The sequence below is a fragment of the Notechis scutatus genome, chromosome Z, assembly GCF_049901735.1.
Source record: "Notechis scutatus isolate UNSWTSFEM ecotype Mainland chromosome Z, rNotScu1.2, whole genome shotgun sequence".
NCBI lineage: Eukaryota > Metazoa > Chordata > Lepidosauria > Squamata > Elapidae > Notechis > Notechis scutatus.
The window spans coordinates 22,735,299-22,755,963 of NC_142025.1; the positions used below are offsets into that span (position 1 = coordinate 22,735,299).

Sequence of the window (20,665 nt, forward strand, 5' to 3'; positions counted from 1 at the left end):
AATGCGGACCAGGTTGAAGACTTAGCTAGTCAGGGACACAACACCCCTTTCCCCTAGCTAAGGGCATGCGCTGCCCAGCCTTTTGGAAACACAATGGTATAACAAGGAAATTGAACTAGTATCTGCTTGCACACCTAACCACTAGGCTTACACAAAAATGGCACCCCACCTGTCACAAGGCAGGAGCCTGAGAAGGGGAACCAGATAAGATGGTGAATAAACCTGTCTGGTGACTGCCTGCATGGGGTAGGGCAGAGGTGCCTGAACCCTAAGGCTGGAGGCTCGTTGTGCTCTCCTGGCCCCCCTTGGGACAAGAACATCCAACCTGGCCCCCCTTGGGACAAGAACATCCAACCTCCCACCTACCTAGCTTTCGCCCCCCCTGGGGAGTGTAGTGCTAATGACAAGGGAGACAAGCCCAGGTGGGAGAGACCCTGGAGGTGGGTGCATGGAAGGACTCTAATGGTGGGTGCGCACCTCCTTGTTCAACGCCTGACACCCACCACCCCCTAAATACAGGATCCATCCCCCCAGAGTCATTGGGAAGGGGGGGGGGGCAGAGAGAATTTTTATTTAACAACCTGAGAGAACGAAGAAAGTGTCTCAAACAGTTCAGTGAATCATGGAAACGCACACCAGTCATGCTCAACCCCGGAGGGGCTGCATCTCTGCAGAGCCAATGCCTGCACCCAGTCCACAATGGTGAAAAGCTGCACCGGCAGTGGCCCATCGCTCGGCAGCCGGTGGGAGTTGAGGAGGCGCTCGGGCTGTCGGCGGCCACGGCGGAGGCGGCAGCGGCGGCGACGGCCGGGACCGGGAGGCGACTGCAGCGGAGGTCGCGCGGCGGCGGCGGAGAGAGGCGGCGGCTGCGGAGAGAGGCGACAGCTGCGGAGGCAGGCGGCGGCGGCAGAAGAAACGGAGGCGCGCGGGCGGCGAGCAAAGGCGCAGCGGCGGCAGAAGAAACGGAGGCGCGCGCGGCGGCAGCGGAGGCGCGCGGCGGCTGAAGAGCGGAGGCGCGGCGGCGGCTGAAGAGCGGAGGCGCGGCGGCGGCTGAAGAGCGGAGGCGCGGCGGCGGCAGCGGCTGAAGAGCGGAGGCGCGCGGCGGCGGCAGAAGAAACGGAGGCCGCGGCGGGCGGCAGCGTGGCTGCGCAGCGGCGGCTGAAGAGCGGAGGTCGCAGCGGCGGCAGCGGAGGCGCGGCGGCGGCTGAAGAGCGGAGGCCGCGGCGGCGGCAGCGGAGGGCGCGGCGGCGGCTGAAGAGCGGAGGCGCAGCGGGCGGCTGAAGAGCGGAGGCGCGCGGGCGCGGCAGCGGAGGCCGCGGCAGCGGAGGCCGCGGGCGGTGGCGGAAGAGCGGAGGCTGCGCGGCGGCGGCTGAAGAGCGGAGGCCGCGGCGGCGGCAGAAAAGCGGAGGCAGCGGCGGCAGCGGAGGCCGCGGCGGCGGCTGAAGAGCGGAGGTCGCTGCGGCGGCGACTGAAGAAGCGGAGGCAGCGGAGGCTGCAGCGGCGTCCTCGGCGGGAAGCGGCTGCAGCGGAGGCGCTCGGCGTCCTTGGCGGGAGCGGCTGTCGGGGTCGCGCGGCGGCGGCAGCGACGGTAACGGCGGCCGGATCGGTGGGGGGTGGAAGTGTAGTCTCGCCGGCCTTCACGGCCTTGAGGCAAAGTCTGGACCTCTGCTAGAGGCTGTAGGCTTTGCGCTCTTGTAGCGCCCACGGGGTGGGGGGTTTTTCGCCAGCCTTCACGGGCCTTGAGGCGACGTCTGTTCCTCGACTGGGGAGGCTTTTCAGACTTCTGCGCTTTTGGTAGCGCCAACGGGGGTTTCGCCAGCCTTCACGGGCCTTGAGGCGACGTCTGTTCCTCGACTGGGGAGGCTTTTCAGACTTCTGCGCTTTTGGTAGCGCTAACGGGGGTGCCTTTCGCACGGGAGGCTAGAGTGCCTGTCAGGCAGTAACTTTCTCCTCAGCTCAGGGAGACTTTCTTCTCAGCTCAGGGAGACTTTCTTTTCCTCAGCTCAGGGAGACTTCTTTTCCTCAGCTCAGGGAGACTTCTTTTCCTCAGCTGAGGAGGCTCTTTAAATTTGGCGCGCGCAGAGACTGTCTGCGGCTCCAGACATTCTGTGGCTTCAGCTCTTTCTTCAGTGACTTAGCTTCTTGCCTGGGTGTCTCTTCTGACATCCCACCTTCGTCGCCAGTGTTGTATTGGTCTGGACGGACACACCAGGCAGACACAGGAGCTGAAGAATAACGTTTCTTTATTTGAAGCAGTAACAGATTAACGTGGCTGCCCAGCTGGGCTGGCAGCCGGCTGGCTGGAGCCGGAGCCCCAACTGCCCCCAGCTGATGCCGTTTGACAGCTCCTTATATAGTCTGCTGTCAAACGGCACCAACCAATGGGAACAGTAAGATGGTCCCGCTCAAAATGCGGACCAGGTTGAAGACTTAGCTAGTCAGGGACACAACAAAAGTATTATGGGATTTCCAAATATAAACTGATAAAATCTTGGTTGAGAACACATCAGTTTTGACTGTGGTTGGAAATCAAGAGACTGTGAATATTGATGTGGCAATACCAGGAAATAATTGAATAGAAGACATAGATTTGGAAAAGATCACAATGTATCACCATCTGAAAATTAAAGTTGAAAGATTATGGCATAAACTGCCCACAATCTTCCCATAGGTTATCAATACATTAGGTACTATAAAGAAAGAATCTTGGATGGGGACTTCTGGTTTGGGCTTCTTCGGTGACGGACTGAAATCATGATCGTCCGTGGTTTTGATCTGTGCTTGCCGCTGGAGTGCCCCGAGCCACCCGGATTCAGGGCTGAAGCCACCCTGTAGAGGTGGTGAAGAAGGGGGAGCCGTCAGCAGGGTTGAGGAGAGCCGCATCTCTCCTCCTCGGCTGGCCATTACTCCTTTTCCCAAAGGCAGTTGCAGCGGTGGTCAGAAATAGCCACCTCAAAGAAGAACCCGACCGGACAAGATTGTGCAGGAGGAAGTTTAAAGGAGAAAGTCTGACTGACCGGATTGAATGGAGAACATCTATTTAAGGTACCTGGAACCTGAATTTTAAAGACTAATACTATTCCTAAAAAAGATTTTAAGCTGTGAAAGAGAAAGGGAAAGGAAATGCAATTGGCTTTTTTCCCTCTAACATTGACAGTTTTAACTGACTTGGAACATTAAGAAGAAGAGATTTGAATAAGATATTGATACTAATCCACTTTGACATTAATAAGCTATTTCTAGCTGAAAATAAAGTGTCAAAGGGATAAAGATTCTTGGATAATTTAAAAGCTTTTTTTTTTAAAAAGAAAGAAAGCAGCGGAGGGAAAAAGGAAAAAGGAAAAAAGAGGGTGGAATCTGGAAAATGGAGGAGACCACCTTGCAAAAGATACATTGTAGCTGAAACTTTGTTACAAGATAATAACGCCCCTGGAAAGAGAAAGTGAGAAAAGAAGCAAGAAACAGTTTTGGATTATTGGATGATTCCTAGAACTTTGGATGGAGGATCCTAATGAAATAAAATAAAATCAGTTGACTGACCGGATTGAAGTCTGACTGACCGGATTGAATGGAGAACATCTATTTAAGGTACCTGGAACCTGAATTTTAAAGACTAATACTATTCCTAAAAAAGATTTTAAGCTGTGAAAGAGAAAGGGAAAGGAAATGCAATTGGCTTTTTTCCCTCTAACATTGACAGTTTTAACTGACTTGGAACATTAAGAAGAAGAGATTTGAATAAGATATTGATACTAATCCACTTTGACATTAATAAGCTATTTCTAGATGAAAATAAAGTGTCAAAGGGATAAAGATTCTTGGATAATTTAAAAGCTTTTTTTTAAAAAAAGAAAGAAAGCAGCGGAGGGAAAAAGGAAAAAAGAGGGTGGAATCTGGAAAATGGAGGAGACCACCTTGCAAAAGATACATTGTAGCTGAAACTTTGTTACAAGATAATAACGCCCCTGGAAAGAGAAAGTGAGAAAAGAAGCAAGAAACAGTTTTGGATTATTGGATGATTCCTAGAACTTTGGATGGAGGATCCTAATGAAATAAAATAAAATCAGTTGGGGGTTGTTTAAAATTTTTTAAAACGGCATCACTCCTTGAAGAGTTAAAAATGAGACTTAAAAAACAAAAAGAAGAAGCACAAGATGGAAGAGGATCTTTTGGCTTCATATTTCAATTTTTAGAAATGGAGATCTTGAACTATGAAAAACAACAAGAAACGCTGGCAGAACAAGAAGGGCAGGACAATGAAGAAGTCATCTTTAATGACCAAGCAATTTTAAGTGGGGTAAAAAAGGGAAAGGGGGAAAAGGGAGTTAAAAACTTAAGCACTGAAGCAACAACCAAAAAAAAAGAGTAATTTGAAAAGTAATCATAATATCAGGAAGAAGCAGAAGGGAGGATCACAGAAGGTAGAATCAGATAGAAAAGGGAATAAAAAGGGGAGGGAGAAGAAGAGAGGGAAGAGGGAAAGGAAAAGAAGCTACAAAGGACAGAAACAAGATATAGAGGTACAGGAAAAGTGTACAAGAATTAAAGGTATAAACCTATTTAACAGACACAGAGACAATAGTTAAAATTTAACTTAAGGAGAGGATTCTGCAAGGGTGCATGGGATAGCATTGTTATATTAGAAATAGAAAAGGGTTAAAAAATATGTTAGATGATTAAAATGATAGAAAAAATTACTATTGATGTGTAGTGGAATATTTGTTTGTAAAGATAATAAGGCTCCCAATGATTTTAAAAGAACATTTAAAAAAAACTGAAAAGAAACATGGAAGATTTTTATCAGTTGACAAGATGAACTTGAATAAGAATAATAACTTTATTGACTACTGTTAATAACTATTGTTTGGTTTTTTTATTTAAAGGCAGTAATAAGTAAAATATGAAATATAGATGATTAAAGTGAAAGACAACTGATATTATTAAGTAATGTTTGTTAAAAGAAATAGAAATGTAAAAGATTGTTATTAATATTAATGGCAGAGCTGTACTTGAATAGAATAATTATTCCATTTACTATTGTTATACATATATACACAGATATATATACATATATACTTTTTTCTTTTAAGAATTTAGTGTGTATTTTTAAGGGAATGTACCAAGCAGAATTCAATTGAAAATAGGTATGTGTTATAAAATAGAGGTTAGAAAATGAATGTTATAACTGTAAAGATGTAACTTAAATTTTTAAATAAGATTTGAAAAAAGATACAAAGGTCTTACACTCCAGTCTAGTAATTACAGGGGAAATTTTGTTTTATGAGAAAAAATAATATGAAATTGTAAACAGGACAGACAAAAGTATAAAAACATTGATTAGAAAGATTTTAAAAATTAGGAAAAGATATGTAATTGAATTAAGAAAGGAATGAGATAATTTAAAATAAGGCTATAGGAAGTAAAGAAAGGGAAAAGCTATTGAAAAAATTGCGAAAATAGTTATAAGATATGGATTAGAATGTATAAGATAAATATGTATTGAGTTTATGTCTGTATGGAGAAGTGATAACCCGGGGCCAGGCTGTTCTCAAAAAAAGATATTTTATTTGTATTTGTATGTTTTGTGAAAACTTAAATAAAACTTTTATTAATAAAAGAAAGAAAGAATCTTGGATAGTATTCAGAAAGAATAGAATAGAAGTAGAACTGTGACAAAAGAAAACAAAGATAGTAGCTGCCTTTGGGTCGGCTTCGCTGCCTTTGGGTCGGCTTCCTTTGGGTCGGCTTCGCCAGCGGCAGGGATTCACGATCCTGCGCGATCCCTGCGGCACTAGCCGTCTTGGTGCCTCCGATCCTGACGGATCTGGAGGCTAAGGCTGCCCCGCAGAGGCAGTCGAAGATAGGGGGATCTGGAGAGGGGTTTGGGGGTGTTGCAGACCCCCTCCCCAGCCGGCTAAACCCCCTTTTCTCAAGGCGGTTGAGCGGCAGTCTGTAATGGCTGCCACAAAGAAGCCGGCAGCTGGGTAAGACTGAGCAGGAGAAAGAGGGGAGAAAGTTTCTAAGAGAAAGTTTTTTGGCTGACCCAGGACTTTAAGAGACGCCTAATCCTGAAAACTATGACTTCTTGAACGATACTTTGTTTCCAGAGGAGAATTTCAAGCGGCAAAACTGAGGTGCTGAAAGGGAAAGTTTACTCTCCTTCCCTATGGAATCAACAAATGGCCATTGAGAAACCTGTCTTTTTTTTATAAAAGGTAAAAACTTGGCTTCTTGTTATAAGTGGGAAGGGAGAGGACAAAAAAATATTAAGATCTTGCTGGAGGAGATGCCTTGAAGATTTTGAGACTGGAAATTAATTGAAACAAGGCTCTAAAATACAGATTGGGCTTTTTTTCTTTTCCTTTTTATTGATACCACCCCAGGAAGAGAAAGTGAGAACTTTGTGCTTTGTTTGGACTGATGTCTCTGGGACTTTGGGGAATTGTTCTAACTTTTGAAACATTTTGGTTGCTTTAAGAAGAAGAACAAAGAAAAGATTTACAATGGCTTTACCTGTTGATGAACTTAAGGAATATGGAAAAATAAAGAAAGAAAGTAAGGACGCTGTGAAGGAAGCCTTCCTTTTTTTAGAAATGGCACTTGCTATTTATCAGCAAACACAACAACAGATGGAGGAAATAGAAGAAGAAGAAGAACAACAAGAAGAAGACGCCATCTTCAATGAATCTAAAAATTTAATTAAGAGAGAAAGGAGAAAGAGAGGAAGGAAAATGAAGGACTTAAGACTTAAAAAAACACTCAAGAAAGAGAAAAATAAGATGCAAAATCAACACAATGTTACTAAGCAAAAGAAAAAAGGAATACAACAGAGGGGAAGCTAAAAAGGCGGAGGTTATTAGAGGGGGAGGTAAAAAGGCCAGGTGGGATAAGAAAGGAAGGGAAAAGGGGGGGAAAAGCCACAAAGGTATGAAACAAGATGGGAAAAACGGAATTTTTTTCAGGGATAAAGGGTGATGTATAATTTCTTTAAAAAAGAAGATTCTGCAAGGTACATAAGATGGTATTGTAGTATTTGTATTAGAAATAGAAAATTAGAATGTTATAAGAATTAATAAAATATTAAAATATTGAAATGTTTAGTAATGATAGACTTTAAAATTTAACAAAATATTAAAAGGAATGTTTAAAATATTAAGTTTAATTAAAGAGTTTAATTGAGTATTGTGATGATTTTACTATAAACTTATTATTCTAGCATTTGTTTTTTGAAATAGATAATTGGAATGTTATAAGATTTAACATTTAGATTTATTATCTAATTATATTAATTATTTTGGACTTATTATTTTTTTCTCTTTTTAAAAGTTAGCAGGTAGAATGTACTAAGCAGAATCAGATTGGGTACTAGGTGTTATTTTAAATATTAATTTAGGGGGAGGATAGAAAGGCATCATACTCTGATCAGTGATTTCAGGAGAAATCCTTTTTTTTTTTTATTGTAGGGAATGAGATAAATGGATAATTTGGAAAGAATGGACAAAAAATACAAATACAATGATTTAAATTAAAATGAATTAAATAAAATAGAATTAAGAAGAATGAAAAGCGGGGAGAAGTTATATAGAAGATATAGAATGGTAAATAAGATAGGTAATGGTATATAAGATGAGCACGAATTTAATTGAGTCCATACAAAGAGAGGTAATCTGGGGCCAAACTACTTTTAAAAGAAGTTTAAATTTTTGTGTTTTGTGTGTTCATGTTTGTTTGAGAATTAATAAAACCTCGGAGGAATGTTCGATGAGAATAATGGTAATCAAGTCAGAGAGAAATGTAGATGATTATAAATTGGATAAATATAGAAAATAACAATAATAATAATGAAATTGAATACGAAAAGAGAAATAATGAGAAATTTGCTAAGAGATATTTATATGTCCATATGGAAATGGTGTAAAACAGAATTATGTTGTATAAAATAATATTTTATTTTACTTGTAAAATTAATAATGGAAAGAGGTTTTATGTATTTAATGGTTAATGATGGTTTGTTTGTCTCTAAAATTAATAAAATTTGTTCCAAAAAAAAAAAAAAAAAGATAGTAATAGCTGCCTTGAGTGCAATTCCAAACATCCTGAGCATCAGTTGAACACCGTCAGCACTGAAAAATCACCATCAGTCAACTGTAAAAGACACCTTTACTTGGAACAGTTTACATCTTCTGATAATATTTTTAATATTATTAAATAACATCTTATTTCAGGTCCTTGAGAAGGACTCAATAGGTGGACAAAATTGCCAAACCCAATCTAAATATCTGGTTGATGGTACAACAAACCATAATAAGAATACACATCACGAAAATTTGCTGGACAGAAATTAAATTCAAATTAATCTTCATAGAAAAAAGAAGTAGCTTTAGGAAATAAAAATCAAATACATGGGTACAGAATGAGTCAAATTAGCTTGGTAATAAAATTGGGAAATGACTTTGAAACAGTAGTTTATTACAAGCTGAATATGAGTCTGCCAGGGGAAATTACTTTTAAAACAGCAATATAATTTTAGGCTGCATAAACAATAGGTTAATATGTAATTATAGAAATATAATTAGGAATGTAAATGATAATAAGAAATTATAGTTTATTTTTATTCTGTATTGGTCAAAGCCCACTCTGAATATTGTGCCTAGTTCTGGGAATCCCACATTAAAAAGGATTTCGAAAAATTGGAACAAGTTCACAGAAATGCAATGAAAATGACTAAGAAACTAACTCCCCAGAAGAAGATTAAAGACATTGGAAATATTTAGCCTTGAGGATGCTGAAGAATACTTTCATATCTATTCTTCTACCACAGAAGACAGTCAACAACCGAATCCGTTGAAGGGAGACGTTAAAACAGACAAGATATGATGCTATTTTTGACACAGATTGATATGTGTGCATACATATATCCTTCCATTATTCCAGAATGTATGACATGGGATTACAGGTTTAAATTACAGGAAAGCAAATTCTGACTAAACATTAGGAGAGAAAGAAATGCCTAGTTAGGTCCAACGGATGGTAGAGAACACTTCAATTTGAATTCCTGTGTTGACTACAGAGTTGGATTTGATGTCCCAAAGAGTCCTTTCCAATTATATGATTCTATTCATGTGAGAAGCTGGTAGACTTATCCAATTTTAATTATAAATGTTTTAAAACCAAGTGATTCATTTTTAGTTTAACTGAACTGCACACAGCTTTGCAATTGTTAAAAGGAGTAAAAAGTTGTTATTTACAAATAAATAACAAATCAAGCACCTGCTGTATTAAGTATTTATTTATACATATCTCTATCAATATGGAAGGACAAGGGTGGATGAAGAATGACTGTAGAATGAGCTATCAGTGAATGTTATTATTACTGGAAATACACAAACTTCACATTTAACTCTGGATGCAATCTGACTGAGCCCTGAAATAATACCATGGAAGTTTTTTAAGGAAGAGATTGATCCAAAAGAGGAATCAGAGCTAATTGACTATTTAATCACACATTACAAACCGTAATATATGTTGGAAGTATATATGGAACCTAAAGAACTGTTGCCTCTGCAGTTATGGGTGCCATATCCATATTCAGAAGGAACTCATTAACAACTACTGGCATAATAAGTTGTCTTGGAAAAGAAAGTTAGGGGAAGAAACAGCAGTTTATGAAATCAACTTGAATGTTCACCAGGATTGGGAAACCTGACACAAAATGGATAAAGCCGTACGCAAACTTCTAATCCTTCCAAATATCAAATTCAGAATAGGAATACACGATTACTGATGTTCTAAGGTTTGTTACCACATTTCTCTAAAGCTGTGTTATTCAACTAACTTCAATGTTATCCTCATTCATATATTATCATTACATTTTTAGTATTTAGTTGTTTTTGACAGTCATCTGCGATACTCAAGACTTGTACTTAGGTACTTTTATAAAATAACAAAATGTTCTCATTCCAAAAGCCTAAAGCAACAACATCAAATCAATGAAAATTATCTTCCCAAGACATATGTATAAGTTTTCATTGCACTGAACTATTGATTAGAATAACTTTTACTTACAAACTTAAAGACTGAACATAGATGCAAAATAATATCTTCTGAAACCAACAGAATGACTTCATAAATCCCACTAAACAGAATTATTCCAGCTGTGATATAACTTTAAATAGGTTTTTTAAGTTTAACTTTAGCAGTAGATAGGGAAGAGCAGTAAGCTTGTATTGTAAAAATTGTCTTTTCCTGTGCATTGTAATCCTGAAGCTAGCTGAAAAAATTGTCAGATACATTTTCACTGGTGCTTCAGTGGTACTGACATAATGTCAGTGGGAAGAAAAAAGACATCCTGTATATTAGAAAATTCCACTCCCTTTCTTGTCTCCACACTTCATGTTAGGTCAAACTAATCTCTTATGAATTTAAAAGAAACATGAGACCAGCTTTGTATTTTTGCTTCCTTAAGCAGTTTGAAACTGATCTGTGATTGTATTCAGTTCTCCAGACCACAAAACTCTGAAATGTTTAAAAACAATATATTTCTTATGTCTATATTTCTATTGGTATATAGACATTATGTCATTTTAGAGTAACTTGGGACTTCCAGATGTTTCTATTCATATGGTTGACTTGTGAAAATTATAGAAATGCAGACTTTCCTATAATCTATTAAGCAACACAATAAATATTACTTGCCCCAATGCTAGATGTAAAACAGTGAGATAAAATAATATTTCAACTCCTTATAGTTTCTATTTCAAGTTAATTTTCATTATGGATGATTATTATTTTAAAAAAACACAGAACACCCCTGCAATTATTTTCATTTAAAATAATAAAAATTTCATTGATATTTTAAAGCAGGCATTCTCAACAATCTTAAAGCACAGAATAAGCAAGATATTCCTTATCTTTGACACTGGCAGTGAAATAAGCAATGAGAAAAGTTTAGAGCTGCAATATTGACCATTTTCAATGCCAATTTGAGACTCTATTGAAATAAGAAAATAATACCAAGAGTGAAAGAGAGGAACTAGAATAATTCAGGGTCACACACACCCCTTATAATTATGGATTACAATAAAATAAAAAGCTAAAACAAAAATCTATGCTTTCTTCCTATAGTTTTCCTAACATTGATAGACCTCAAAAATGAACTGGGATGGACAATAGTCATTGGGGTAGAACATAAGGATCTTTGATGTTCTGAAACCTCTACCATACTGTAAACATACCCAACATTTTGATCTTCTGCAAATCAAAGCATTTGAAAATGTGACTTACTGCAACAGATCTATGCAAAGTAGAGATACTTTACCTTGACAAGGCCTACTATAGGAACAATCCAAACTGTATTGCTAAAGCTTTATATGCATCTGAGACAGCATCCTTCTTCAACCGTTTCAGCTATTAAAAGTGTTGAGTGATACAATGTAAAGCACTTTCACTATGTAAAAGGGGGAAGGTTACATTATGTAGTACAGCAATTTTGAAGGCATACTTCAAAGCAAACCAAAGCTCTAGATGATATGCACAGCTCCACTGACAAATCTGTAGACTGAAAACATTATCCCATGTGTGTACTTTCCTGCTTTATCTTGCATTTACTCCCATTTCTGCCCATTTCCAAGCAAAGTGCCCAAAGGATTAGCATTCTCAAAATTCACATGTAGACTCTTTCATACTTTCCCCTTCTCACCTCATTCCTTGCCTGTTGGACTTGTTTCTCCAGTTCCTCAGGAATCATCTTACCTCTATAGGACACAGATGTAAAACTTTTCAGTTATGTTCAACAGGTAATTGTTTACAGTAATACTGCATGGTAAAATGGATTTAATCAATTCAATGTGTAGAATCCTTACCTGTCATCACTTTTGACAAAGTAAACATTTTGTGTGCCAATTCCCAAAAAGGAAGCTGCCTTCTTCACTGAGTAGTGACACTATGTAAAAAAGCAAGATATGTGAAAAATAGTTTTGTTGAATGAAAATCCTCTTTATTATCTTTCCATCTATTCTATTTCCTTCTATTTCTCTTTCATAACTTTAATCAGATTAGGTGACAGATATTAAAGCAGCCCATTGTTGACTTTATTAAGTCTTCTAATGACTACACATATTATATCATTGTCATTGATAAGGTATTCTGGGTTCATGACAAATTCATGGGTTCATGAAAATGTTTGTAGAAACATTTTCAATTAGAAATATCACATTGGATTTTATTTGAAGTTATTATTTCAAACAGAACTATCAAAATCAAAGTAATTTGAAAAGACAAACTAAATAAATAAACGAAATAACTAAAATATTGAAGTCAATAATTTTAGAAAACGCATTCAAGGGGGTAAATTAGGAAATGAATTCAATAGTTTGGTAATTAATAAAATCTTAAGCAGATCTAATTCTGCACTTGAATTGGAATAGTGTCTCTGGTGAGGACATAATTTAAATAACTTAATCCATTTTTCCTGTTTTTTTTTCAGTCAGCAAATTAGCTATGCTGATCATACTTTCTTGAGAAAATATTTCCCGATGAAGGAGTACATGTACTCCATATCTGAAACTGAGGTAACAAAAACATTAATCAGCTATGCCTCAAAAAAAGCTTGGAATAATTTTAAATATATTTTCTACAAGTCAATAAAAAAAACCTGGCAAGGGATCCTGTTCCAGAGGTGGTATTCAACAGGTTCTGACCAGTTCTGCAAAACCGGTAGTGGGAGTTTTGAGTAGTTCAGAGAACCGGCAAATACCACCTCTGACTGGAGATTTTACAGTATCCTTCCCCTGCCATGTCCACCAAGCCACACCCACAGAAATGGTAGTAAAATTTTTTGAATCCCACCACTGTCCTGTTCACAGACATATTAAAGAAACAGGATGTGTTAAGTCTCATGAGAAAGCTAAGACTATATGTAATAGCTACTGAAAGACTTATCATGAAACATTAGGAAGTTTTTCAAATCAAATCAAATAATCTTTATTTCTTCCTGCTCATGATCTTCTACCAGATTCAAAATCTTTCTTATCATTTCAAAGTGATACTCCTGATTCTGAAAAATAGTTATTATAATGTGATCACAAGAACTTATTGGGCAAAACTTCTATGTTTTTTTCTTCATTTTTTAATCGTTGGGATATAAAATTTCCCCTTTGTCATGAAAACATGCACACTTATTTTATATAAAACAAGAATAGCATGTAAATAGCATGTAAAGACTTTCATCAGCATATGGAATTTATCATCTGTACAGTATTTTAAAAGCAGAAATACTCAAAAATGAGTGGGCCCTTTTCCTCACAGGCATTCAGAATAAAAGCAAGAACCATCCAAATGGTCCAGAAGCTTAATCATATTGTTGAACTCTGCACCTTCATGCTCTATCACTATATGTGCTTCATCAAAAATGACTACCAAACAAAATGATTCTTTGTTTTACATTGGTTCTCATATTTAACAACTATAAAAGTTTAGGTCAATCTATGTTGCATTCCTTGGAAAAGTTGGATTCAATTTCAAAACAACTAGAAAAATAGTACACCTGAAATGCCCTATATCTACAACTTTCACATTAATAAAGTAGTGCACAAAAGTTGCATGTTCATGGGTATTTTTAATTATTGACTTGACTCAGTGATGAATCCCAAAAAATCTGCAGAGGTTCAAAGAGTTCCCAGATGATCCCCAAAGTCTATGAGATTTGAGATCTTTTCAATAGAACAATAAATCTGCCTCTTTAAAAGCAGAGGAAATAGAGCAAATCTTTAGTGTTATTTAAGAGTTAATATATTTGCCAACAATGGTGAACAAAGTCTTAAATTGTTTCTTTGCATATAGTAAGTAAAGCCAGGTGGTTAATTAATTCAGTTTTCCTCCAGAGAATTCACACAAATATAGTTATGAATGAACATAATTATGAAAAATCTGCAGCACTTCAATATGTGGCATGAATATATTAAAGTTATTCAGTGTGTCTCATTTTTTAAATGAGAATCAACTCATAATAGTTCCTCTTTTTTGCACAAGGAAGTCTTTTTTTCCTTATTTTTAATGAAGTGCATAAATATAGCATCAGCTACCATCAGCCAGTCATTTCTAATTTGACACTTTCAGAAAACCTGTGGAATTCATTAATTTGTGCTGCTTTCTGAATAACATACATAGGTAAATAAATAATCTTCTGTTACTGAATTACATCAATAATGAAATAAGCCTGAGTGGTGCTTCCATCGGTAATGGACTGGAGACCATTATTGTGTGTGGCTTTGATCCATGTTTGCCCTGTCGGAGGGGTCCCAAACAGAACAGGATCCACCTCAGAGGGATGGGGAAAGAGGGGGAGACCACCAGCTGGGTCAAGGGGAGCTGCATCTCCCCTTCCTGACTAGATATACTCCCCTCAAAGACAGGAGTAAGTCGCTGTCTTTAATGACTGCCCTGAAGACGGGAAGCTATCTGGGAATTAAGTTTGTGCTGGTGTCAGATCTGTGTATCTGTCATTTCTTCAATGAAAGAAGAAAAGGTGGGGGGAGACTGATAAAGAAATCCTTGATGTAACCTGAATATATTTAATCTTATATTGAATTTGTATAACCTACACATGATACAATGGAGGGATGAAACCCAGATGGCCGGAACCTATCACCTCTGAGAGAGACAGCCAGGAGATGAAGAGACTGTTAGGGATAACATTGTTTACCCTAACTGGTTTGGGTAAAAATAATAAATATGGTATCATGGTTTGTTAGTTAAAGTGTGTGTAACTTTAACAGCAAGAATGTAATTAAGGGTGTGGTTGTAAAAGCACTATATAAGAAGCGAGGCAATTGCAGCTCGCTCTCTCTGGCTTGAAGATCCCTAATTACTGGATGGATTGATGACTGCATTCTTGCTGGAACGGGGAGAGAAAAAGGAGTGTTAATTTTTCTCAACGGAGAGAAGATAAAGATTGGACTGATTTATTGTAAGTGAACTGACATTGGCTATTCAACACGGACTTTGCAAATAGAGTATCCCCGACAAGACTTGACTGAAATTGATATATGACTAATGGACCGTTTATATTTGACTATGCTATAATTCTTAAATGGAATAAACTATATTTTTGATAGCACAAGCGTATCTGTATTTTTACTGCGTGTTAACTAGAAAACTTATCTCACACATTTACCTGTCTTCCTATCTGACTTCGCTGCACGTTTTGTTTAGTTTGTTTTCCTTAACACCCGTTGGGGAATCCAGGCTTAACAGAGACCATAAAAATTCCACAGTGAGATGTGTCCTGGGAAACTCTGGAAAAGATCGTTCTAAAAAGGGGGTGGGGGAATTAGGTATGCCATGGGAAACTCTGAAAAAGATTGTTCTAAAAAGGGGGTGGGGGGGAATTAACATGTTGGCTCTTTGTTTTACTAAATACACATCAAGATAAGGGGATGGGTTTTAAACTCCCTTATCTATCTCTGCATACCTGAGAGACCTTAGATGCTGCTTTTAACCCCTACATGAATTGTCTCATCTCAATAAAGGATTCCTTTTGATACATTTTGATAAGTTTTCAGAAGTTCCTTCTAGTTGATTGAATGGGAAAAGTTCTGTAGCCTGACAGCTGGAGCTGTGAAGAAGTGGACAGCAAGGAGACCAGGCATAATTTACGGACATAAAGATACCCCAGAATTAAGGTGTAAAGAATTTTTCTAAAAGGATTACAAAGTGGTGATCGGAGAGAGAGAAAAGAAAGGTGGAAATAAATAAAAAAGGATTAGAATTTTGACAGGAGCTAAATTGAAGGAGGAAGCTGGAAGAAAATTTGGACAAACGTATGATTCTGGCACTAAATAGGCATAATTAAACATTGAACTTGAATGTGCCTAAAGGAAATGATTAATAATTTGGACTTATTGAATTTTTGAAACTTAAAAGCCTCAAATAAATGTTGGAAAAGTGGAAAGAAAGGGTGGAATTTGGATGTAACAGAGAGTGCCACCTAATGGTAAAGGAAAATTGCAGTGACTTTTTTAAAAAAGTGCCTGGTTCTTTCAAAATTGAAACTTGATACAAAACAAGAGGAACTTTGTTATAATAAAATTGAAACCCTGAAAAATGAAAACACAGAATATTAAGATAAAAGAAAGAAGCGTGAAGAAATTACTCTGGGACTGCTTGGTGATTTTGACATAAATTTAAATTTATGGATATTGGACTATTTGATGATTTTGGAAAAAACTTAAAAGAGGAATTAATAGAAGTTGATCATTGGAAATGAACATCAAAGATGCTGGTCGAATTAAAATACTGGACAATTGGTTTGGACTTAAATATTAAAGAAAGGGATAAAGAAAATATAAAAGAAGTGTCTAAAAATGGCAGAACTAAAAATGGAATTAAGAAATATAAAGGAAATGTTACATGAAAGAAATGAATTATGCTATATTGCCTTACAATTAATAGAAATGGCGATTCTGGAGAACAAAGAACAACAAGGAGTGCCAGAAGGGGAGGAGCTGATCAAAGAACAGGCCAGCTTCAATGAACAAATGGAGCAACGAACATCAAAACAAAGGGAAAAAAGAATGGGAATTAAAACTTGGAGGTTTGAGGAGGTAATTAAAAAGAGAAATGTCTTGAAAGCCAAACAAAGAAAAAGGAAACTGCAGAAAAGGGAATTACAGAAGAAAGTTTTAAAGAGGGAGTGGGTTAAAAATTGGAATAAGAAAAGGAAGGAAAAAATGAAGAGAAAAAGAGGTAATAAGAGAAAGAAACACAAAACAAGGAGATATGGGAACCAAACAAAAACAATAAGAAATTGTTTAGTCAGGACACATAGAGACAATGGGTAGATAAAGAATAAAGAAAAGACATTCTGCAATGTGTTGTAATACATAAGAATATAGTTTTTAAAAGTTAATGAAACTGATATATTTTGTTCTAATTGGCTTCTTTTTTAAGGAATATTGTTAATTTATATATGGATATAACTGAAATAAATGTGAAGCTATGATAAGAAGTTGAATTATATTTAATAAAACAAATACAGTTAAAATGAATTATGAGGATCCTAGTGAAAAGACTAATATCAGTTTCTATAACTAATTGAATAGATCAATATATTTGAAATAATTAATGATTTAGAAAGTAAATGAGAGAAAAGAATACCATGTAAAATCTTGCTTAATATACATATATGCATATAGTAGTTAGGAGATTTTTGTTATTAGACTAGAATGTGATAATTATATAGTGATTATATTATGATAAACTTTGATTATGGATTAAAGGGGAATAAATTGAGGGATGTATAAGATAAAAGGGTGGCACACTCTAATTGGTAATTAAAGGAGGAAATTTTTGGAATTATTAAAGATGAAATTTACTGAATAATGAAATAAAAGTATGTGATAAAATAGCAAATGTGACAGATAAAAGTATAAAGGTAAAATGAATTTAGAATTTAAAAAAAGAATGTTAGACTATAAAATAAGATATAAGAACATTTAAAGAAAAAGGAATTAAGTTACTGTAAGATATAAATTGAAAATGGATTTAATAAGTGTAAAGAAAATAAGAATGATGGAGAAAATTTAATGGATGTAATGATATGATATAGAATTGAATGTGAAAGATAAATATATACTAAGGCAGGGGTGGGCAAACTTTTTGGCTCGGGGGCCTCATTGACTTTTAAAATTTGACAGACGGGCCACCACCTGGTGTCGAAATGCCTGTCATTACAAGTCAAAATCAAATGAATGCAATCATTCAATCATTCACATCAAACCTTAATTCTGTACCAATCTTCGGCGGGCCAGATTAAAAAGACCAACGGGCCGGATGTGGCCCACGGGCCGTAGTTTGCCCACCCCTGTACTAAGGTCATGTTTGTACTGAAAACTTGGAACCATGTTGTTCACTGAAAGAGATGTTTATAAAATATTTTAAAAAAAATATTACAAAAAAAAAAATATACAATGAAATAAGCCTGCAGAGTGCCAAGTGCATCATTAGTGGCATTCAAATTTTTTTACTACCGGTTCTGTGGTCGTTCTGTGGTGGGCATGGCAGGGGAAGGATACTGTAAAATCTCCATTCTCACCCCACTCCAGGGAAAGGATACTGCAAAATCCCCATTCCCTCCCCACCCCACTAACCTGCTTTCCAGCTCCATTCTCCTGTGCAGGACAACAAAAGAAGACCCAGCCAAGCAGCTAGGACTTGGGAGACAGAGAATAGATGGGGGTGGGGCCGGTCAGAAGTGGTATTTGCCAGTTCTCTGAACTACTCAAAATTTCCCCTACCAGTTCTCCAGAACTGGTCAGAACCTGCTGAACCTGCTGAAGTGTACTCAGCTAAGATTTTGATTCTGGAATTAGAATCTTCTTTTTATTCACCTATTAAGCTCAGCTGAAAGAAGTATGAGACTAAATTCCAGGAAAATGCCAAACCTCTTCACACTCAGATAATAAGAGATCAGCAAAATCTATAGTGACATAAAATCAGACCATTGAATCACAAATCTTGGAAGAGAACTGATTTTTTCAGGATTCAAAGCCAATTTATTATTATTATTTTTTAAAAAGACACCACTTAGTCCAAATATAATGAGAAAATGTAGTTAGGACAAAAATGAAAATTGGCACTTCTAATCTTCTCATATGCATGAGATAAGCAAACAAAGAGAGAGAAGTAGGGAAGGGAGGGAAGGAGAAAGAGAAGGAAGGGAATGACAGTTAACACTGTCTTATGCTGGCATTTTTGTAACCACATAACATTGTTTATCATTATGTCTGACACTGAACAAAGTCAACCAAGCATAGTGATCATAAAAGGAACATAAAGGGGAGTTAAACTGCTGTGCCAGGAAAACTGCAGAATCAACAAAGTGTAAAATGTCCCTTTAAACAATAAATACATATACATATGTATACACAAAGGTAGGATTCAGCCAGTTAACACCAATTCTGGTGAACTGTTAGCTAACTTTTTGAGCAGTTCAGCAAACTGGTTGTTGGAAGAAACAGTGTTTTGTTTTCCCACCTTACAGAGTTTCTGTCAGGAAGGCAGGAAGGAGACATTTTGGTGTGCCTGTGTGGGTGTTTCTAGCCTAATCCTTATCTTTATTGCCCTGCTTAAGCATTTTAACTGCCTCTGCCATTAAGCTTTGTTACATTGTAACTGGTAATGGTTTTTGCCAGTAGACTTAATGTAGCCTGAGCTGCTTTTCTCGCATTTTTTTTCTTTGCTGGTACTTTTATTCGGGGCTTGACTTTCCTAAAGGGAAATGGTTGCTTTACTGGTTCCTGGCACTGTCCTTTTGGGGTGTACTTCCTGCCTCTTGGATGCAAGCTTGGCACTAATATTTTTATTTCCTTCCTGGAGTCATGTGATCTTTCCTTGAATCTGGATTATTTCCTTAGGATATCTTTTGAGGCAAGTGAGATCAGCCGGTATTTTTAAGTGATGAAAATGGATCTAAGGATTGCTTCTTCTGAATGGGAAAAGGTGCTTTGTCAGTTCACTGAGCACTCTCTTGTCTATAGAAATTCTTCAGTTATGCAGGTTCTTGGTTTTCAGAAATCCCAGTTGCCTCTTGAAAAAGCACCTTTGGGACAGGAATCTCTTGCATTGCTTCATAGTTGTCAAGGCACATGATTGCTCACTGATAGTAAGATTTAAAAAAAATAGGAGATAGGGGTGTGGATGCTCCCTCCAATTCATTTTAGTTTTCTCTCATGATAATAAGGTTTAGTAACATGACACCAGACTTGAACTTTATTTAGATATATGCGGCATGTACTAATTTTATTGTGATCCTGACAAGCTTGGAAATGCAGAGAGTTGAGCCTGGGCCCCCTGTATACTTCATAAATTTGTCTCTTTAGCTTGGCATTTTGTAGCCCAAGCGTGCCCACCCACTTTCTGAAGAGCTTAAATGAATTCTCTGCTAAAGGGTTTCTCTTTATGAGCAAGGGTTGGCTGCTGATAGTCATCATTGCATTTTAACTATTTTATTCCTCAAGGTGCTCTGGCACTCTGCCTGATTTGTAACTCTGAGTTGTAGGTATTGCTGATGAAAAGGAAAGTACTCAGACCAAATGGTTTAGGTTTGGGTATGCATGGGTTCAGTTTTACATTCGTTTAGGGTCCAGTTAATATGAGGTAGATTGAAGTCACCAAAAAAGATAAAAGTGTATGGGCAGGGTGTTGCCCATGTTAGTAGTGAATTTAACTTGTTTACATGTTTGATGTCATAATTAGGGGCTCTGTAACATAGTAAGAATCAAAATGTATATTTAAGGACAGTTCATAGACGATGGTCTCAGGAAGAGCAAGCTCCTGGGTAACTTGGATGTTTTTTAGATGTAGGGACTTTTTATAGAAGATAGCAACACCATCTCCTCTACGGATTTCATGATCTGATCAGTAAACATGATAGTCTCTTACTGTGGTAATGGAGTCAGGGAGAGATGCATTGAGCCATGTTTCACAGACAAATATGATGTCGAATTTAGCCATATTTAGTAAGAGGAGAAATTCAGGTATTTTATTTACAAGGATTCTTGCATTGAGTAGCTTGCATTTAAGGCTAGTTGTAGTTGGAATTGAGGTAGTTAGGAGTGTGCGTGCCTAGTTTTGAGTGATGGTGGATTGTATGAGGTAGGGTTGGGTG

The 20,665-nt window shown here is 37.6% G+C and overlaps 1 protein-coding gene across 6 annotated transcripts in view; it reads right to left on the bottom strand.

Moving 5' to 3' along the window:
* Positions 1–20,665, bottom strand: part of GADL1 (GAD like acidic amino acid decarboxylase 1) — a 129,685-nt gene that overhangs the window by 63,048 nt on the left and 45,972 nt on the right. For all 6 annotated transcript variants that reach the window (XM_087947948.1, XM_087947951.1, XM_087947949.1 and 3 more), the window contains 2 exons: positions 11,862–11,941; positions 11,699–11,753 (listed from right to left, as the gene is read on the bottom strand). In XM_087947948.1, coding sequence (XP_087804074.1) covers positions 11,699–11,753; positions 11,862–11,941 — 135 coding nt within the window. The remainder of the gene's footprint in view (positions 1–11,698; positions 11,754–11,861; positions 11,942–20,665) is intronic.